Raw genomic sequence first — 23,154 nt, forward strand, 5'->3', positions numbered from 1 at the left:
AACTAACAGGCCAGACCAAGATGACAGATGCGTGCAACTAAAAGAGTCATGAAGAAATATTTTCAAGTTTTACACCATTCACATTGCAATTTGTATGACTGGTATATATTGAGATTTTGTCTTATTCAACAGAAACTACCAAAGATCTATACATCAAAGTCCTCAATGAAAGAAAAAATTCGTAAGGGTTCCGCGGAACCCAGTGTCTCGCCTACTTTTTGCTGTTAATCACAGGCTCAGCAAAAATGAGGAAAAAAATTAATAAAAATATTCCTCTCTATACTATCTTTTGATTGTAAGTAGCTTCTGTCCAAGTTTGGTAAAAATCCCGGATAGTTTATGAATCTAATAAATGTTTTAAAAACTTAAACTGCAGACTGTATGTAATGTTAACTGGAAGAAAAACTAAGTCCATTTATAAGTAAAATACGGAAAAAATGGAACAAAATTTCCTTCTAGATACTAGCTTTTGATCATAAACAAGCTTCTGTCTAAGTTTGGTACAAATCCAGGATAGTTTAAGAAAGTTGTTAAAATTTTAAAAACTTTAACCACAGAGTGAATGTAATGTTAACTGGCAGAAAAACTAAGTCCATTTATAAGTAAAATACGGAAAAAATGGAATTTTTTTTTTACAAAATTTACTTCTGGATACTAGCTTTTAATCATAAACAAGCTTCTGTCCAAGTTTGGTACAAATCCAGGATAGTTTAAGAAAGTTGTTAAAATTTTAAAAACTTTAACCACAGAGTGAATGTAATGTTAACTGGCAGAAAAACTAAGTCCATTTATAAGTAAAATACGGAAAAAATGGAATTTTTTTTTTACAAAATTTACTTCTGGATACTATCTTATGATCATAAACAAGCTTCTTTCCAAGTTTGGTAGAAATCCAGGATAGTTTAAGAAAGTTATTAAAATTTTAAAAACTTTAACCACAGAGTGAATGTAATGTTTCCTGGCAGAAAAACTAAGTCCATTTATAAGTAAAATACGGAAAAAATGGAATTTTTTTTTTACAAAATTTACTTTTGAATATTATCTTATGATCATAAACAAGCTTCTGTCCAAGTTTGGTAGAAATCCAGGATAGTTTAAGAAAGTTATTAAAATTTCAAAAACTTTAACCACAGAGTGAATATTTGTGGACGCCGCCGACGACAACGACGACGACGCCGACGGAATGTAGGATCGCTATGTCTCGCTTTTTCGACAAAAGTCGAAGGCTCGACAAAAAGCAATAAAAATATTTCTGGATTTAATTTACTTGTAATTAGATAATGTGATATATATATACAGAATAATGTATATAAAGATATAGCATGTAGCACCTTTTTATATCGCACATGATTTTTATTTTTTAATTATCCAATCTTATAACAGTGAAGAATGTTTGAAGTGTACTGTCTTCAAAAGCTGCACGTATAAAGTAAAATTTTGTTATCAGTTCTGTCTTAGCATATAAATATTCTAACAATCTTATTTTTTTCAATACAACCTTCTATACAGCAATCTACAACCACATTTATGTAAACAATGTAAATGGCATGTTCTGAGCTTTGTAATAATTCTTGGGAACTAACATATTTATATGTTAAATATTAAACATTGCTACTTAGATTAGCAGAAATTATTGATAGAGAGCAACTGTTATGTACAAAAAATTTAAAATTTGTATTGCACATAAAATATTTATAACCTGATTCTACAAATTTCTAAAATGCTAAAAATATATTCACAGCAATATAAAATTAATATGTTTGTATAATATCAGAAATGAGCCAATTACTATCACAGGTTTCTAATTTACTATGATAAAATAGACTTTTCACATAGAAGTGTGAAAAAAACAAAACCTCAAAAACTTTCTGATACTGAATACACATAAAATGTATGAAGACATTACCATGATAATAATATAACTAACATAGAAAATAACAAACTAAAATCATGCTCACAACCTCTTAATGGAATGTCTCCAGAATTGAAATCTTCATACAATATGCAATATCTTAAATTTGATGAATATAAGTCAAACAATTCATTTTACATTTTGATCACATGATTTGGTGCTAAAAGGATGAAAATAAAAAAATCAAGACTTTTTATCAACATTATAACCTTTAATATGTCCTAGTTTGTACTTAGATAAAATATTTTTCAAATTATTGTATTTTTTGTTTCATTGGCCATGTCGCATTGAGTTATTAGTATAAATTTCCCCTCACATATAAATCTCATCACTAAGTATTTATTCCACACATTTATTATTCTTATTATGATAACAGTCATCATTAATCTAACAGTTAAACTATTTTGTTAGTGACAAGGTTTATTAAAACAACAGCATTCAAAAATACAGTTCACATCTATTGTCATTTTATATTTTTTTATCTACGAAGGTTTTTTGAAAGTTATAAAACTTGTTTTAACTGTATTTGTAATATAACTGATAGATTTTTATAACAGTTAAGGTGCAATTGTCATCCTCACACATTCATCTACCTCTTTAATATATTAACTTTGATTACATAAATAACGATTATTTGTGTTTACTAAAATAAACTACAACTTTGTAAAAATAATCTCACTATCATCAATCATAATTAGTTTTTTTTTTCTAATATTTCAAAGCGATGTAAACGTTCTGAATCCTTTATTTCTTTTTATTCAACATGTGGTTTACTTGTTCACTGTTCTTTTTTTGGTAGAACTCAATTATAATGTAACTTATAAAAGGCAACCACACCTAATCACATGGCTCAGAAAAAAACACAATTTTTTGAATATCATTGAAAAAAAATCATAATATGCCCTAAACAATTCAAAGTCACAGTCTGGGAAAAGTATTTGTAATCAGGGCTATTCTAATGGGCAACTAGGGTGTAGAAGTCGCTTAAGGTCAATCAATTTATTTATATGACATTAGTAAGTATTTTGACAAATATCAGATGATATGTGGATAATAAAACCTTTGAACAATTTTCAAACCCATTTTGGCAAAGGAAACGATATGATAAGGCAACTTGTTTTAGCCCATTAAAATATCAGAGTATTTCAACCAAAGATCTGTATAGTAATCTGTCTGATATCGGTAATAACACATTTTTTCTCTCCAATTAATAAACTTATCAAGTTGTTAACAATTTATCTAACCATCTGTGAAATATATCAATTCTTAGGGAGCTACCATTTGATTTTTATGGGGGCTAGGATGAAACTTGAAAAAAAAAAGGCAGGACAGGAGTTTTGAGTAAAAAAAAAGGCAGCAACTTGGCAAAAGAAAAGAGCAGGATGACAATTTATGTAAAAAAAGTCAGGATAAACTAATAAAAAAAGGCAGGACCGAGTAGAGTAAAAAATAAAAAGGCAGGACTGAGATTACAACTAAAAAAAAATGCAGGACAAAATTTTTCATCCTAGCCCCCATAAAAATCAAATGGTAGCTCCCTTAAAATAATTTGCTATGTACAATCTTTTCCAAATAAAAATTGTCACTGTTTATAGTTATACATAATGCTGATGAATTATATATACAATGTTACAATATTTCTGACTAGATGACATAACCAGTGCTATATCTTCATTCTTAAATACAAATAATACTTTCTATTCATAGTAATTAAAGTTACAATTCAAAAATTTATATTTTCAGATCTTAATAATGATAAAGTTTTGTCAACAAACAAATATTTTCCTAGTCTCACATTTAAAAACAATAAGGTGTGAATTTCAATTTGATGTATTATTAAGTATTGTAAAATTAAAGACATGATATTTTGATAACAGAAATCTTATTTAAAGCAACAAAACAGTGTATTTTCTCCCCATAAAATTGAAAGCAGGAATTTTGTACAGACTATTATATTTCATATACTGGTAAGCTGAAAACATGAATATTTATAACTGCATAATATTTCTAGTTATCTTTTGACTTTTTCTTTTTATTTTGGCAATGTGTATTAAGTATAAAGGATTCACATGTGTATTAAACTCTATTTTCTCTTGATTACAATTGGCAGTTCTTTCTCTAAAGGTATAAATAAAACAATCAAAGACAAAAATCTCATTTTTATACTAATGTTTTCCAGGTTGTAATATTTTCAATGGTGGTCTAACTTTCTTATTTAATCACTCCAAATCTTACAAATATACTGGCTAAAAAAATATATAATGGCACATCTAAATCCTACAAATATGATATTGTTATGTGTCAATGGGATCTAACAGAAAAACATGAAATAATGCAAGACAAATATATAATGTATGACCTATGAAAAAAATTATGAAAATGTATGCATATGATTCATTGTAATACAAGGCGACTTCCAACCCATGATGATGGCACCCACTGTGGCTCAACTTCCAATCTATTTATCTCATTTACAAGTTCTTGGTATGCAAGTTCCATATCAGAGTTCACTAATATATAATCAAAATAATGGCCATATTTGTCTTCCATCTCCCTTGCACGTTCTATGCTGTCCTGTAATTCCTCGTCCTACAATACAAGCAAGTTAAATGATTTTTTTGTTATAAAAATTTACATATCTTGATTAGTAATCTGTTTTAGTGATTTTTTAAACAGAATTCATATTCACTGGGAACATTACATTTACACATTGCTTTGTCTGATATATACATTAACATCCTACACAAAAAATGTTTAAATGAATTATAATACATTTTTTATTTATTGTCTATCTAGGCTGTTAATAAATTTGATAGTTTTTATCAGATTATATTTAGTCATTTTGCAACAAAGCATATTCCTAAACAAGATGAAACTAATATTTTAGGCTTAATCTGATACAATTTTTTTTAAATGCAGTTTTCAATTCCCTTTAAATGAGGACATCATAAAAGGAGCCTCTAACAGAATTGTTGAAATTTGCTTTTCCCTTTAAAGGTGGTCTGACTGAAACTGAAAACTGTGCTATACAGTTTCAAAAATATGTAAACAATTTTTTTTTATAGCCTTTTCACACAGTAGGTTAAATGCAGACTACTCTATATCTATATGATAAAACTACACAATAAGTTTGATTCTTACCTTAACTTTTATACCATTTGTCAAATGTTGTTGGATTTGTCTTAATTTTTCCATGTTTGGAGGATAAACAAAAACAATATATGGCTTTAAATCAGACTCCTTCAGCAATCTCAAAGACTGAAAAAATGAAAAACTTGATGTACTTGTTTGTCTGAATTAACTTAATATAAAGAAGTAAAATCTAGCTTTAACATTGTTGTGCAACATTAAAAATGTTGATGATCTTTGTCTGCACATAAACATTCATTTAAACCAATAAAGCAAATCTACTTTGAAATGCTCAAGGAAAAAGTATGAATTGTTACCAATAAAATTAGAAGCCATAACCCCTTTCCTTCAATTTGCAAACATAAAGGACTTTAATCAGTATAACATGGAAAAGTATAATAAAATTTAAACATATTTAATAATACTTCATAAATGTTGTTTGAAAACTCTACATAAACTAGACGAAACTCTAAATGGTTGCTATGAAGTAAAATCAACTAAAGGGAGGTAATCAAAAACAAGATTCCATTTAAAATAGAATAAAATAATGTCCCTCAAAAACTATGCAAAAGTATTATACAAAATAACTACTGAACTCATCAAGATTTTGAAAATATTCTCCATTTTTACCTTCACTACTATTACAAGATTTTCCTCAGAGCTTAGCTACAATGCACATTAAGCAAAATTTATTAAAACATTTATTTATAATTCGTTTTTTTTTGTATCCTAAATTTACAGTGTGAAATCAAACTTATGAAATAATCAAAATAAGATATCATTTCAAGTGATAGTAGATTCATGAACAGCTTAAAGCTGATATAACTTATAACAAGTAGTAAATATCATTAACAAGAAATAAAATGAACATACCTCTGGGTGTAAATTCAACACACATATTTTGCCCTGGTTGATCACTTGTCTAACAGCATTAAGACTTGTTCCATATAAATTTTTCTCAAATTCTCCATGTTCAATAAATTTATTATTCTCAATGTCCAATTTAAATTCTACTGCTGTTACAAAATGGTAATCCCTGTCGGGCACTTCATTTTCTTTTCTTGGTCGACTTGTATCTGTTAAAAAATACATTAATTACTTATACATTTCATTTCAACACAAATAAAGATTCTTAAAAATGTATTTAATTTTCAAAACATTATAAAGTGTGGTATACTAAGTTTTATTTACAGAATGTAGGAAAACATAATTAACTGCTATAATTTATAACAACTTCAACTTTTTTTCCCCCATTTAACCTCCATCATTTAGCATACTGTTCTAAACTTGTGTGTAGATTTTTTCAATGTAATAGACTAAATATATTTACAAAAAGTAATTTCTGAACTCAATTTACTTACGTGGAATAGCTGCTGCAAACCTATCAAAATCAGATTCCATTAAACGCTGCCTTAATTCATGACGACCAACATGAGCTGGACCAATCAAAACTACTGGCCTTTTACGATTTGGCTGAGGGTAATATAATGATACTTCTTCATATGTTAGCACTTCTTCTGTTTCTGTAAATATAAAATATCTTTTCATTCTGTTTTGTTGGCATATATATGATCTAGCAAATACAATCAGTAATTCCAGAATTAAATGTGAAAGTACTTTCTTTAAATACTGCTTTATATGAAATTCTAAATTTTTTATTTAACTAAGGTTGGCAAATCATCATTACAGAATTTTTTTCTGTGTCCTGAATCCTTTAAACATTTTGCAAATCTAATTCTTTACATAAAAACAAGAATTTTTTTATTTACAAATTTTTAAAAATTAACAAGACAAACAAATAAAAATAAACTGTTATCACAGATATATGTCTCGCCTTTTTGTAATTTTGATAATGCAAATGTTGAAATTAAAATAGCAATACTTTAACATGTAAGTTATGCAAATATTCAAAGTCGATGAACCATGACTGAAAGTACATGGCTAAACAATCTCCATGGAAATGAGATGTGCCAATGCTAATACAACTGCAAACCAAATACCATTGACTTTTCATAAGTCTTTCCCTTTAAACAAACCTAAACACAAACATTAACTTGTAAACTATGTAAAAGTTTCAAAGTCAATGAACCATAATTAGGGGGTGGGGTTATATAATCTCCATGGAAATGAAACTTGAATATCATTGACTTAACATTAGTGGTTCATCTTAAACTGACCTAATCACAAACTAATACATGTAAACTAAGCAAAAGTTTCTAGGTCAATAGACCTTGACTGAGGGGGCAGGACCAAATAATCTCCATGGTAATGAGATGTGCCAATGCTATTATACTGCATACCAAATATCATTGACCTACCACTAGTGGTTCCCCATAAACTGACCTAATAACAAACTAATACATGTAAACTAAGCAAAGTTTCAAAGTCAATAGACCTTGACTGAGGGGGCAGGGCCAAATAATCTCCATGGTAATGAGATGTGCCAATGCCAATACAACTGCATACCAAAAATCACTGACCTACCACTAGTGGTTCACCATGAACTAGACCTGATAACAAACTAATACATTGTTGACGCTGTCGACACCGGAAACAGCATATCTATGTCTCGCTTTTTGACTCCGTCAAGACGAGACAACAAGTCAACATATCATATCTTATATAAAAAAAAATATAACTACCTTCCAAACCATCTTTATACATTTGTTTCTTCTTTTTCCGTCGATCTCTTCTGCCACAAGAACAAGATTTACCTTTCTTTGTATTATCCTTACCATCATTATTCAAAGTTCTTTTGTATGCTTCTCGTCTGCAAAAAAAAAACCAAAATAATATATCATTAATCTATGAATGAAGGAGTCCCTATTCATTTTATAACCACTTAAAGTGTATGGAACATATATGTAGCTAAAACTTCATCATACTCCTAGCAAATTATAAAACACACATCATCATATGCAATTAATATCTAATTTATCAAAAGCTTGTAAAATCATTTGAGACAAGCAAACTATGATGTGGAGTTTGTTTATCAAGCATCCAAATGACCAATATCAGACCATTGAGTTAACATTTAAGATGACAGTGATGTCTCCAGTTGATAAAAGATGTGATGTCAAATACAAACATGAAAATCTTAAATGTATAATGTTTCATATGACGTAGCATTATAAATCAAATAAATTAGTAAACTACTATCTGTTCTTTACAATGCTTTTCTTTTGTCAATTTAAATATTATTACATCATTTTTATATGGGTTTATTCTTCAACAACAGGAAATTTTAATAAAAATATAGAAATAACAAGCAAAGTCTATTTTTCTTATCTGTTGAAGGAGACATGGTGAGTTTTGAAATAACAACAGATCACAATTTAATGTATCTCTATCTCTATAAACAATTCTATTATTTGAAAATATTTCCAAAATTGTTGATTTCATTATAACAACTGCTTAAAATCTAAAGATAGCATATCTTGTTTATGTCTTTGACTGAAAAACCATGTAAAAAGAGCCAACATTTCATTGAAACAGTTTTAAGCATAACAAGAATGTGTCCTTAGTACACGGATGCCTCACTCCCACTATCATTTTCTATGTTCAGTGGACCGTGAAACTGGGGTCAAAACTCTAATTTAAATTAGAAAGGTCATATCATAGGGAACATGTGTACTAAGTTTCAAGTTGATTGGACTTCAACTTCATCAAAAACTACCTTGACCAAAATCTTTAACCTGAAGCGGGACAGACAGATGGACGGACGGACGAACGAACGGACAATGGACGCACAGATTGAAAAACATAATGCCCATAAATGGGGCATAAAAATATAATGTTATAATGCACTTTTACATCACAAAAGTCAAAATGAAATAAATATTTGCTATTAGTTTTAATAAAAAAAAAAAAAATTTATGAATCATATAATCTTTATGATTCAAAGTGTGGAAATAAACTACAGATTTTGTTTAAAATAGGACTAAATACATGTAAAATCAGCTTGAAGTACTTTAAAGCAATGTTCAAGACTATAATTAAATAGAGTTAAATGATGATTACCCTTGTTAGTATTGCCCAAGATTGCCTTATTCATTAAATTTTCAAGAATTATGTTAAATATGAAAAAGAAGTAACCCGAGTATTCTATTCATCTTGGAATTGCATTTCATTTTCCACCTTTAAAACATAATCTTTATATAATAAAAGTACTTTCAATTTAATCTAATATTTCTATCTATCTATACAGTTTCTCACAATAGGAAAACATATTTTTTTAGATTCCTATTACATAAAACTTAAAATATATATTTTATTCCTTTTTATATTTTATTATATATACTTTTAAACAACATTCATTTCAGATTTTAATTTATTTTTTTGCTCAAAATATATATGGTTTTAAATGCCTAAACATGTTTTAACTTTTTTGATGATCATTTTATGAATTTTACTGTGAAACTATATTGATATGTACATAGCATGTGTTAAGTGTCTCATAAGTCAAATTTATGACTGGGTATGTATTGTTTTATTGAATACTGTGATCATGATATGTAAATATTTTGTCAATCAATATGTGACACTATAATAAAATAATTATTATCTTTTATTTATTGTCCTTCATTTTTCACAAATAAATTCTTTAATTAGCAATCAAAGTTCCTAATTTAATAAATAATTGGACAAAGTAAATTAAAAAAGTTTAAAACTTTATAGATAATTAGACTAATTATCTGACTGATTGAACTGTATACACAAAAAGATGTTGACAACCCCAAGCCTTCATCAAAGCATAGCCACTGAAAAAGTTACTTGAGTAAAATGAAGCCAGTTTTCTCAAATCTAAATGAAAGAAAAGTGTTTACTTTAAAAGTAAAATTATCCTTTGAAATTTTGTGCTGTTTATCTAAAACTACTTTTTTCAAAAGAATATCATTGTCCAACCACAATTAATGTTTTTCCAGTATAAACCAATAACATACAAGAAGAACCATCTGATCTGTGCAAAGATTTATTTATCAACCAATAGAAATAAATTGCAGTATTCTATTTTCAAAATATCACCATATAAAAATTAAATTAAACATCAGCTCAGCACTTCAAAGTTCATTATGGGTTACTTCACCAATTTACCAGCTACTTTTAAAGCCTATCTTGACTCTTTGCCTGATGGACTAAAGATGACCTTATACATCAAAGAGGTACCTAAGGGTTATTCCATCATGTTGTTGTACTCACCTGAAACTTCAGATGTTAAAAACAGTCAACTCAGCAGCATTAAGACAGAACCTAACACTGCTGAGAAAATGTTGGGGCTTATCACTGACTCAAAACCTGTTACACCTGCCAAGAGGGTACCAGATTCTACATCAACTCTACCATCCAGTACCAAAGGGAAACTTAGATCCATCAAAACAGTTCCAAACCTTCATGTGAAGTCACAAACTCTTCCAACCAAAAGGCCTGCAAATACTCCAGTCAAGTCAGTCACCAAATCTAAGAGAACAACAGTTCAACAACGTTCAGTGTCAACTTACAATCTACCAAAGCCAGTCACTGAGTCCCAGATTCCAAAGCAGTACTTCAACATGAACAACACTTATAAACAACTGGTGCAATCTGAGAACTGGACTTGTCGTGCCTTCAAAACACCACTAGGTTGGTACCGTTTCCTACAGAATCAACTGACTGGTCATAAGACAGCTGTCCATAATGCAACTACCAACACATCAACAGCCAAAACAGTTTATCTGAGCCAAGACAGAGCCATGCCCTCCGTAATCAGTTATGTTACACGTTATCCTGAAGTCAATGATCCAATGACATGCCAACAGAAACAGTGCTTAGTGTCAGCCATTACTGAGAGGATCTACCATGACATGTCTTTATCAGAATTATGAACTTATAAATATTGTGCTATGAACTATTGACAGTTTATTATAGAACATTATAGCTTGACTTGAATTGTATTTATTATCATTATGTATTTAGTGCTTCAATATAGTTTTACTTTTGGAAATAAGAGTATAATGTCAATAATTAAATGTATTGTAAAATTTGTGAAAATAATAGTGCTTAAAAATAAAAAGATAATTACAATTACTTGTGTGTTTATTTTTTCAAATGTTTTATATTATTTTTAAATTGATGACAAACATTTTGGTATTGGGAGTTTCATAATTTGGGACATCTTATTTACAAGTTCACTTCTATGAAAAATTTGCTTGAGGACAGATTCAAACCCACAGGATACCATAATGATTTTACTTTGCATCATTTGGGTTAGAGACAATGATTAAAAATCCTCAAAGATGCAACATCACATAAACTTATCACAATACCAGCAATGCAAACAAGATATGTATGTTAAATAAATCATACAAGAGTGCACACACTGAAATGTCTCACTTGCTTTACTGATCATGATTGATTTTATGTTGAAAGTCTGAGATAAAGTTTTACTACAAGTATCATATGTGGTCCATGTAAATGATGTAAAGGTCAGATGAACAAAGCCTAGCAGACATGTACACCTAAAAATCATTCCATACACCAAATATAGTTGACCTACTGCTATAGTATTTGAGAAAGCATCAAGGTCTCCATCCTTCTGAAATAAGCTTGAACTTAAAAATTACACCCTGCAACAAACACACAAAGTAAAGAATAGTGCACATCTTGAAATGTCTAGCTTGCTTTATCATCACGAATGAATGTTTTTTATGTCGAAAGTTTTCTACCTGTATCACATAAACTTAAGTATGACCAATGATCAATAAAAATGAGGTCAAGGTCAGATGAAACTTGCAAGATTTGTTCCAGGCCCAACATAAAAAGATTTGCAGACATTCCACAATCTAAGTATGACAATTCACGACAGGGCTCGACAATAACGCTTGTCCGATACCAGAGGAAAAAAAGGTCGGACAAGTAAAAGCTATATCAAGCTTGTCCGATGGGACAAGTAAAATTGTTCTGCATAAAAAAAAATTAATCCAGTTTTGATGAACAAAGTAATTATAAACAGAAACAAGAAAAGAAGATAAAAACAAGTATTAATTTCACATGTTTACTTCCTCAATACTTGCAATCGATAATTTAAAACTGGTTCTTTGTCAGGTACTTTTTAACAGGTAAAAGGCATACTATTATCGGAAACCAGTCTTACTGATCCGAATCAGGGATGCGCTTTGTAGATAGATAACTTTACAAGACAGTTGTCACCAGCTTGGAAACAATTGGCTCCAAGTTTAATAGACAGTTTGGCACCGTCGGAGACATATTTAATAGACATGATAAATAGACAGTTTGGCAACGCAGGAGAAATTTCGGGACCAAGACAAATCAGTACCTCGTTTTCCTACCTTGATTCTGTTGCTTTATAATAAATACCAAACCAGTAATTTTTTATCAAAAATATTTTTTAAATAAAAATGAAGAAATTATTTACCATAAAATTCACAAAATCATATTTGATCATATGTAGAAAAAAACAATACTTGCAATACGGTGACCTATAGTTGTTAATTTCTGTGTCATTTGGTCTCTAGCAGAGAGTTGTCTCATTGGCAATCATACCTCATCTTCTTTTTTTTTTATTGAATGCATTTGAATAAACTTGTTTCAACTTAAAAAAACAGGATACAAATCCAATGAGTGTACATTGACAGGCCTATCAGACAGTGCCTCATGTGCAGAGTCTGATGAGACTTTGGCATTGATGAAAACTAGAACCTTAAAGTCCTGTGACATGACTAGATTCAGTTTTTCTCGACTCATATTTTTGAAAAGTATATCAAAAGATATAAAACTAACTTCTGTTATATTGTTTTAATTCATTTTGTTCCTTGAATCAACTTAAAATGCGAAAAAGGTTATTATTAAGATTTTTTTTTGGACAAGTTACAATTTCATTCGGACAAGTATATTTTGGTATGTACTTGTCCTACTGGACAAGTTGGAAAAAAATGTATTGTAGAGGCCTGCACGAACAAACCTTAAACTAAAAGTTTTGCACAAAACGGTTCAAATTAACCAACAAATCAATTTTCTTTTAAAAAAAAGATGACACAGCCTAATATTTATCACTCACACCTATACCTTTAATCATCCTTTTAACTTTACCTCATATTGGTCACACTAGTACTTGAGTACCTGAGTATACAAGATTCATTACACCTTTAACACATCAAACAATTGCTCTATATGACCACATCGTAAAATATCACTGAATACTAACTGTTCTAAGAAGTTGCTACTTGGAATGAGACCGGCTAATTCATGTTCATCTTCTCCCTCTCTGTATGCTTGCCACCAGTTCAAATCTTCACGATTGATCACACGAAGTACATCACCCTTCATAAATGATATCCCCAATTCTCTACAGGGAATATAAATGTCTTCTTCTGGATCATAATTGAACAGAGCTTTTACATTTACCTGGAATTATAGGTATATTGAATTAACAGATGATTTATAAGTCCTATTCATTATTAAAAGAGTGTATAGTTTCTGCAGATGTCTTTTTTGTATATTTCGTCTCATTTATGTTAAGCCTATATTTCATTTCAATTCAGTCACAGCAACAAGTCAACATACATATGGAAACAGAATCTAAGCTGTTATACAATAACCTACTTATAATTTGTAAACAAAAAGAACAGTGATGCTAATGCATTAGACAGACTTAGAACATTCTGTACAGAAATAACAATTGTTCATCTATAAAGGCCATACAGCATTCTCAGGATGACTTCTGATGTGTAGTTAGCTATAGGTTGCAGTTAAATTGACATTTTCTCTGTATCTCAATTAATCCATGGACACTACCATTAAATTCTTCTATCAACTCCAAGTACATATACTACTAATTATTCTTTTTGTTGAATGTTTTTGCAAGTTCTTTAAATATTTTTCTTATCAAATGTGAAATAAAACATAAACTGTATGATTGAATTAACAAGAGTGCACACGCTGAAATGTCTCGCCTTCTTTACTAATCATTGATATTATGTTGATAGTCCTAAATATAAAGCTTTATTACAACTGTCACATAAACTTAACATTAACCAAGTAAACTAAACATTGACCAATGAACCATGAAAATGAGGTCAAGGTCAGATGAACCATGCTAGGCAGGCATGTACAGATAACAATTCTTCCATACAACAAATATAGTTGACCTATTGCTTATAGTTTAAGAAAAACAGACGAAAACACAAAAACTTAACACTGAGCAATGAACCTTGAAAATGAGGTCAAGGTCAAATAAAACCTGCGTGACTGACATATAGATCATAAAATATTTCCATACACCAAATATAGTTGAACTATTGCATATAGTATTAGAAAAAAAGACCAAAACTCAAAAACTTAACTTTGACCACTGAACCATGAAAATGAGGTCAAGGTAAGATGACACCTGCCAGCTAGACATGTACACCTTACAATCATTCCATACACCAAATATAGCTGACCTATTGCATGCAGTATTAGAAAAAAAGACCAAAACTCAAAAACTTAACTTTGACCACTGAACCATGAAGATGAGGTCAAGGTCAGATGACACCTGCCAGCTAGACATGTACACCTTACAATCATTCCATACACCAAATATAGTAGACCTATTGCATACAGTATAAGAAAAACAGACCAAAACACAAAAACTTAACTATAACCACTGAACCATGAAAATGAGGTCAAGGTCAGATGACACCTGCCAGTTGGACATGTACACCTTACAGTCCTTCCATACACCGAATATACTAGACCTATTGCTTATAGTATCTGAGATATGGACTTGACCACGAAAACTTAACCTTGTTCACTGATCCATGAAATGAGGTCGAGGTCAAGTGAAAACTGTCTGACGGGCATGAGGACCTTGCAAGGTACGCACATACCAAATATAGTTATCCTATTACTTATAATAAGAGAGAATTTAACATTACAAAAAATCTGAACTTTTTTTTCAAGTAGTCACTGAACCATGAAAATGAGGTCAAGGACATTGGACATGTGACTGACTGAAACTTCGTAACATGAGGCATCCATATACAAAGTATGAAGCATCCAGGTCTTCCATCTTCTAAAATATAAAGCTTTTAAGAAGTTAGCTAACGCCGCCGCCGCCGCCGCCGGATCGCTATCCCTATGTCGAGCTTTCTGCGACAAAAGTCGCAGGCTCGACAAAAATGAGTATTAGTATCTACAATGTAATTGTATTCCTAAGATGTATTTCAAATGTCATTCCTCATATATTATTTTCAAATATTCTGATCTAAGCTAGAATGTGCATGAAGTTTTGTTTCATTCTAGTTCTTACTATTTCTTGTCTTTCAACAGTAAAATGTTGCATCATTTATTAATATAACTTTTCAAAAAGGATAAGTTTGTTACATGCGATTTTTGTTAAAGTATCATAATGGTCATTCTGAATTAGACAAACATTCAAAATTAAAGTAGAACTATTAAACTTATTGGTATAAATAAATAAATGCTGAAAACTGTAAAATAAAGATTTATTAACAATTTAATCATGAATAAACAAGTCAAAAGTTGTTAGTGACAACATACAGAAAATTGGCAACACCTAAATTAAGTAGCTAACAGGTAAATAGAATAGACAAATCAATCCATACTTACGATGCCAAAATATGACTGAAATATTATATTTACTCTATTTGCTTATATACTTCAAATAATGTAAATAAAGAGTTTTCTCAGCAGCATCACATACAGTTTGTAAAACATATAAAAAATTACAAAATTTTATAATGCAAACTTTTGATGAAGCATATGCTATAAAATCATGTGAAAATGTTATTTTCTTAAAAAATTAGAGTTTGAATATTTAAAAAATGTTGCTCAATATTTAAGACAATATGCTTCAATGGATACACACTATAATATTTCCTTTATTATATTTGAGTTCAAAACCATTTTAACTGCTTTACTTATTAAGCTTTCTATTCATTCAAATTATTTTTCCTTTAAATCTTTTTTTCTTATTCTCTAATAGATGTTCTCTCTTCTTACAAAGCTGAGTATTTGATAGCATGCAGAAAAGCAGCTGATACATTCATAAGCCTATGACTTTATCATAAAAGCTTTTTAATGTTTGAACATAAGCAGTGAATTAAAGCTTCTGCTCATTACTGGCTTAAGTCAATTAACTATTGCAATCATAATTTTGGGGTCTTGCAATTAAATTGAGAGAAAAAAAGTCAGACGAAAAACTATTTGACCTTATGCTGTCTTCATCTCGCCACATTTTATGAACTAATTAAAATCTTTCATTATCTTATCTAACAGGACAATTGATATAATTGTCCTAAGTAGATCACATTTAACAATTATATTTTTGTATAAAATACTTACGACTTCGTCACTGCTTATTTTTGGTTTGAAGTCACCACTGGGTATAATCATAAAAGTAACTGTTCCTGTCATATTTGCCTGAAAAGTTCAAAAATTCATAAGCAAACTTTAGTATGGTATGGACCTTCATTACAATAAGAACTCAGCCTATTCCACACACAGTGAAAGTACTCATCTTTTTACCATCAGCTTTTGTAATTCTGCACTTGATCCTTGAACTCATTGTTGAATTTCAAGTTTGATGGTAGATTAGGGACTGTATTATTGGAAATTATAGCTTTTGGTTATTTTCTAGAATTTTAAAAGACTTGCAAAAGTTCATCTGAAATATTATTTCAAATCGTTTCTTTGTATCAAAATTGGACAAAGTTCACCTCTTCTACAATCTGCATGACACTTTTTTGGTGATCCTTGATATTATTGTGATGTAACTACATGCATATAACCTTACCAGCATTTCTGATACATCATTTATGTTCTTGCCTTTCATATCTATACCGTTCACTTCTAAAATCTCATCTCCTTCATGTAATAAGCCTACAAGCAAGTATAGTCCATTAGATATATTTAAATTCCTCATTATAATAAGCTTCTCCACAATTTCATAGGAATTCCATTTTTTGCGAGTTATAATACTTTTGGTCGAATTCATTTTTGAGTACAGTTCTTTGGGCATGGATCAACTTTAAAATGTGGGTGTTCTTCATTTCCTTTTTTACAGAATTCATTCGTTTACTTAAACTAGAGGTACTGGGAGCAAAGTTCACAAAGCCCCTTGTACTCATCTAAATTAACAAATAATTTACAATGGGTTTGTAATCAGACATAAACAAGAATGTGTCCACAGTACACAGATGCCCCACTCGCACTATCATCTTCTATGTTCAGTGGACAGTGAAATTGGATCAAAACTCTAATTTGGCATTAAAATTAGAAAGATCGTACCATAGGGAACTGGTGTACTAAGTTTCAAGTTGATTGGACTTCAACTTCATCAAAAACTACCTTGACCAAAAACTTTAACCTGAAGCGGGCACTATCATTTTCTATGTTTAGTGGACCGTGAAATTTGGGTCAAAACTCTTATTTGGCATTAAAATTAGAAAGATCATATCATAGGGAACGTGTACTAAGTTTCAAGTTGATTGGACTTCAACTTCATCAAAAACTTCCTTTACCAAAAACTTTAACCTGAAGCGGGACAGACAGACGGACGAACGAACAGACCGAAAAACATATTGCTCCTGAGTGGGGCATAAAAACTCATATAGAACACAATTTCTGGTGGTGGGCAACAATAAAAATCAAGTATTATTCAAGGTATTCCTTACTTCTGAGTCTGACATGACATATGTATATTTCATAGGTTGATTGCTGTTTGATAAATTGTATACTTGAATATAGGGAAATTAAGTTGAACAAAGTTTGTGACAATGACCTTGCAGACAGGCCTTCAGTCTTTATTTTGCATTACATTATCTGGTGGTGGTTAACAATAACATCAAGTACCATTTATAATATCCTTCAAGACATTCAAAAGTTTAGTGGCTCTTTTCACAAAAAATCTTGCGACTAAAATTGATTGTTAAATTATACTGAAATGTTCATAACTTACAAGTATTTTTTAATCGTAAGAATTTTTGTGAAATTAGTCCTTGAAATGGATATTACTTCACAGACCGAGTGATTCCATTATACCCACCTTTCCCAAAACTCATAGCAGGGGTTAAATAAATGTGAAGGACACGATAGATTTGTTGCTTGTTGTTTTTAAAATGGCAAGTACATGTACATATAAAGGATGATAATAAGTTAGCTTACTTTTTAATACTGTAAATTCAGAAATTATTGCGTGCATTTATTATTGCGATTTTATAATTTTAGACTAAAATGCGATTTTAATTTTTGCGATATTGAGAAAAATCCTGTTTAATTCATATAAAAAATTTCAAAATGCGAGTTTAAATTATTGCGATTATTACCCTGTCGCATTTTTCTCAATAATAAAATCATCGCAATAATTTCTGAATTTACAGTACATGTATTGAAATATATTTTAGTGATACCTACCACTTTTTTCAGCAGTTCCGCCTTTAACAATTCTACCAATTACCACAGCATCACCTTCATTTCTAACTGTAGCTCCCTAAAATAAATCAAAGTATTTGGTATTTTATTATTTTCAACATGTGGAATCAGGTCAGTTACTCAAAGTGGCTGTTGTGTGCATCAAAATTCAATCAAATGACGTCAATATTTTTATCTAATTCAAAATTTGAGTAAAAAAAATTTCCCTTGAAACTTCAAACAGATAACTCTTCATTCAAATAAATTGGTTAAGTGAACATAAAGGGTAGTCAGAAAGTCAGTATGTGTCAGCAGATACTAAATATAGCTAGTAAAGGCTATTCCAGTTTGTTATGTGAGTACTGCAGTTAAACTGTACTAGTCATGTTTGGAAAATGTAAAAAAAATAAACAACTTTCATGTCACTATTCCATGTAATTACCAGAGGTTCATTGGTTTTTTCAAGGTGTATAATTTTAATTGTGTCCTCTCCATAATTTGAAATAGGATCTTCACTGAAATCTTCATCACCAAGATTTGACGGTTTTGACTGGTGGTCTGCAACCCCATCATGTGCTCGTAACAAGTTCTAAAATAACAATAAAATAATAAATCTTACCTATAACAAACTTAAATTCAGAATTTAATGCATGATTTTTTTATAGTCAGAGTTCAGCAAGTGACAATTACGATAAGTAAATTTAAGTGATTCATGTTCATGTAATAGATATAATTATGACCTGTTCTGTACTTGACAAAGTTAAACAAAGCCAGATTTTTAATGGGCTAGATCACAAGGTAACAGAATGCATGAAGACATGTTACCCTACCTGGACACATTATTCTGACTACTGGTCGACCAGTCTTTGCTCTTTCCAATTTTCTTTGGTTTGACCTGAGAGAGGATCGAGACCACTGCATGTAATATATTTCTTGCAAAATTCAAATATTAGTACCCGGTATTAATTTTGCAAAGTTCATCTAGTCACATTTTCTGCATTATCTTAACCATTATATTTATTTTTGAATCAACAGTAATTCTTATTCACATCTCCGATACGAAATAAAACAATTAACTGACATTTTACATAAAACTGTTATTCATACTTTTTATACATATTTTGCTATTGAAAGAACTACTTGATATTATAGTTATATATAGTAGGTGTGATTTGTAATGCAGTAGAAAATGTGATGAAAAAAAGTCATAGTCTATGGTTTTAGTGATCATCCATTGGAAATTCACACTTGGATGGTATATGTAATCTATGAATCATCAGTCGTACTTTGTTAGGGATATCAATGATAAAGAAACTATTGACACAGAGATATGTCTCGCCTTTTTGTAATTTTTGTAGTATAATGCAAATATTGAATCCAAATGGAAATATCTGAACATGTAAACTACTGCAAGACATTCAAAGTCAATGAACCATGACTTAATGTGCAGGACAAAATAAGAATGAGAAATGCCAATGCTTATAAAATGCATACCAAATACCATTGATTTACAATAAGTTGTGCCCGTTACACTAAGCAAAACACAAATTTTAACTTGTAAACAATATAAAAGTTTCAAAGTCAATAAACCAAGATGAGGGGATGGGGCCTTATAATCTCCATGAAAAAGAGACTTGCAAACACTAGGACAACTGCATACCAAATATCATTGACTTAAGATCATGAATATTAGTGGGTTCCTCTTAAACTGATCTCATCACAAACTTAAACATGTAAACTATGAATAACATTCAAAGTCAATAGACCACGAATCAGGGGGCGAAGCCAAAGAATCTCCATGGAAATGAGACGTGCAAATGCTAATGCATCAACATACCAAATAACATTGACCTACCATTAGTGGTCCCCCATAAACTGATCTAATCACCAACTAACTAATACATGTAAAGTAAGCAAAAGCAAGGCGAGATAAAAATGTGACTGATGGAAGCATGCACTGATGAAAGCAGTGACAGATGGGTGGATGGACATTTAAGGTAAAACAGTGTGTCCAATCCATTTGATTTACTTGTAGAAGTATATTGCAAATTATACTCTTAAACTGGTCAGTCGTCGGTTTGAAATTACTAATACACAACTTTTTTTCTTCATCTCACCTTTTTCTACATTGCCTATTACTGATGAGGAAGATATTAGTATGATCAACTACATGTAGAAATAAGCTCTGCTCACATTCAATGATTGTATGAAATTTACCACGATGTCATGAGTATCAGATCGGTCTGATGCTTTAAAATAAACTCATCATGTATTGGCTATATTGTGATGAGCCTACATGTATGAGTATCAGTAATGTAGACATATAAATATATGTATCATCACAAAAGTCACTATCCTAAGATGACAACTTACTTTAAAACCTGGCATGGAGAGTAGATCTGTTAGATCACTTGCATAAGGTGAAGGTGTATGTTGTAGCACTGTCATTACTTCATTGGACGTCTGTAATGCATTGCTGCCATCTGGTGAGTACACAGCTGAGCGAGAGGTCACTTGAATTATTTTGTTGTGTACCTGGACAGCTTTTCTGAATTGGTTATTATTAAACAAGTGTTGAATAATTGATATCTGGCTTTTATCGTCCGTTGAGTTGAGCTGAGTTTTGATGTGCTGTAGAGAGGAGAATAAGTCGTCTAGTCCTAGAAGTAAAAGTCACATACATTAAATTTTCAAATTAACAGATGTTGTACATGTCTAATCATAAAAACAAGTGTTTCGATTTTGTGTTCATTCTCCTATAATCTTAAAAATTTGTATTCTAATTCGCTTTTCATGACAAAAAGTTTGTAAGAACTAACTTCTTATTACATGTATTATAACAGTATGATTAATCTATCACATTTTCCATAAACATGATAAAAATATACATGATATAAGCCAAAACTAACAAAAACTACTCCATAGTATCATATTTCATTTCATATAGGCCAAAGGTGCATTGTATTTTACTGAAACTGGCACCTGAAAGCCAGCTTAGGGAAGCTATATTTATGAGTCCATTATCTTTAAGAGGATAGTTCTTGGTACACGTAATACCAGAGGTGACAAGTTTTGTTCAATTCTGTCACAAAAAGTGTTTCAGAATTCTCCCAAGGGCCTTTTAGCATCTTGGTAAAGTGATGTATATTGTAAAATGTATACTGAACATGTTAAATGAGATATTGGACATAATATTCTTATAGATTTCATTATTAATGTGATGCTATAGCTATAATTTCTCAAATAAAGATGATACAATGTAGTTCAAAATATCCAGTAAACGAGGATATCATATAAAACTAATTTGGAGAACACTGCAAACTTGTTTCTAAGCTCAAACATGTAGAAAACATAATCAACATTTTATTTTAGATAAACTTTCTTTTCCATGTACGTGCACGTGGAACCTGGAAACAAAAAACACACAATAAGTAAGGAAAACCATCAACTTCCATCTTAACAGACAGCTATAATGTATATGTGATTGCGTGGTCTAATAAAAACTTCTTACTTCATCTAAAATGTCATGCATGTAGTTTTTTTAAAACTTGTGAATGGAATGAATGATAACATGTACATTGTACAAGTACAACATGATGTAGGTAAACCACATTTACATGAAGCCAGGCATGAATAAATATTCAGGGTACATTTTATACATCATATCACATTCTATTCATAATGATCTGGAAGTGTATGGTAGTCCACAGTTTCAATCAAAATATGGAGTCTACTTGAGCACCAACCAACATGGCCTGGCGCCATTTTAGGCCAATAGAATGTCATTTGGTTAGATAAAACTTTAAAGTGCTGAAGTTTAGAAATTGTATCAGTTGCCCCACTGCTGCTGTTAACATGGTTAATGTCTTTTTTTTTACATTTCATAAAGATGTATCTGTATTATCTCTAACCATACATGTACTTTTCAAGGGGGATCAGCTGTCACCGTTTTGTATTCTAGATTTCAAAAAAATGCTCCGCTGGGGCGCAGCTTGATACGACCGCAGAGGTCGAACCCTGAACAGTTGGGGCAAGTATGGACACAACATTCAAGCTTGATACAGCACGTGCACTGAATTTGGATTGTAATTAAATATTTGACACAGCATAGGTCTCTGACACAGAATGAATGTGGTCTAAGAACTTAAAATTTTTTAATTTACCTATTCAAACCATATCATTATTATTTGCTTTTATATATATAAATCAAAAATAACCAATTTAAAATGGAAAAAAAAGGAAAAAAAAATGCTTGTTTTTTTGCCCCTTTTTGGCCCCAAATTCCTAAACGTTTAGGGCAATAACCCTCAAAATCAAACCCAGCTTTCCCTTTGTGATATGAAACCTTGTAGTACAATTTCATAAAGATCCATACACTTACAAACAAATTATTGTCCTGAAACTAGAAAAATGCTTGTTTTTTTGCCCCTTTATGACCCCTAATTCCTAAAATTTTGAGGCAATTACCCCCAAAATCAATCCCAGCCTTCCCTTTGTGGTATGGTACCTTGCAGTACAATTTCAGAGAGATCCATACACTTGAACACAAGTTATTGTCTGGAAACTAGAAAAATGCTTATTTTTGGCCCCTTATTCCTAAACGTTTTGGGCAATTACCCCCCAACTCAATTCCAGCTTTCCCTTTGTGATATGGAACCTTGTAGTACAATTTCATAAAGATCCATACACTTACACACAAGTTATTG

General features: G+C 30.6%; 1 protein-coding gene and 1 long non-coding RNA gene across 4 annotated transcripts in view; one reads left to right on the plus strand and one right to left on the minus strand.

The window, feature by feature from the left end:
* Positions 1 to 1,245: 1,245 nt before the first annotated feature.
* The window catches only part of LOC127698555 (protein PALS1-like), a 41,139-nt gene continuing 19,230 nt past the window's right edge, over positions 1,246 to 23,154 (minus strand). For all 3 annotated transcript variants that reach the window (XM_052202057.1, XM_052202058.1, XM_052202059.1), the window contains 12 exons: positions 20,822 to 21,108; positions 18,891 to 19,037; positions 18,452 to 18,527; positions 16,833 to 16,918; positions 16,382 to 16,459; positions 15,647 to 15,661; positions 13,242 to 13,441; positions 7,684 to 7,811; positions 6,403 to 6,564; positions 5,915 to 6,117; positions 5,054 to 5,170; positions 1,246 to 4,501 (listed from right to left, as the gene is read on the minus strand). In XM_052202057.1, the coding sequence (XP_052058017.1) occupies positions 4,307 to 4,501; positions 5,054 to 5,170; positions 5,915 to 6,117; positions 6,403 to 6,564; positions 7,684 to 7,811; positions 13,242 to 13,441; positions 15,647 to 15,661; positions 16,382 to 16,459; positions 16,833 to 16,918; positions 18,452 to 18,527; positions 18,891 to 19,037; positions 20,822 to 21,108 (1,694 nt within the window). In that variant the 3' untranslated portion in view covers positions 1,246 to 4,306. The remainder of the gene's footprint in view (positions 4,502 to 5,053; positions 5,171 to 5,914; positions 6,118 to 6,402; positions 6,565 to 7,683; positions 7,812 to 13,241; positions 13,442 to 15,646; positions 15,662 to 16,381; positions 16,460 to 16,832; positions 16,919 to 18,451; positions 18,528 to 18,890; positions 19,038 to 20,821; positions 21,109 to 23,154) is intronic.
* LOC127698593 (uncharacterized) lies at positions 13,958 to 14,948 on the plus strand. Its single transcript, XR_007980898.1, has 2 exons — positions 13,958 to 14,405; positions 14,553 to 14,948. It is a non-coding gene; the product is annotated as an uncharacterized LOC127698593 (long non-coding RNA).

Source organism: Mytilus californianus, unplaced genomic scaffold (assembly GCF_021869535.1).
Source record: "Mytilus californianus isolate M0D057914Y unplaced genomic scaffold, xbMytCali1.0.p SCAF_4, whole genome shotgun sequence".
NCBI lineage: Eukaryota > Metazoa > Mollusca > Bivalvia > Mytilida > Mytilidae > Mytilus > Mytilus californianus.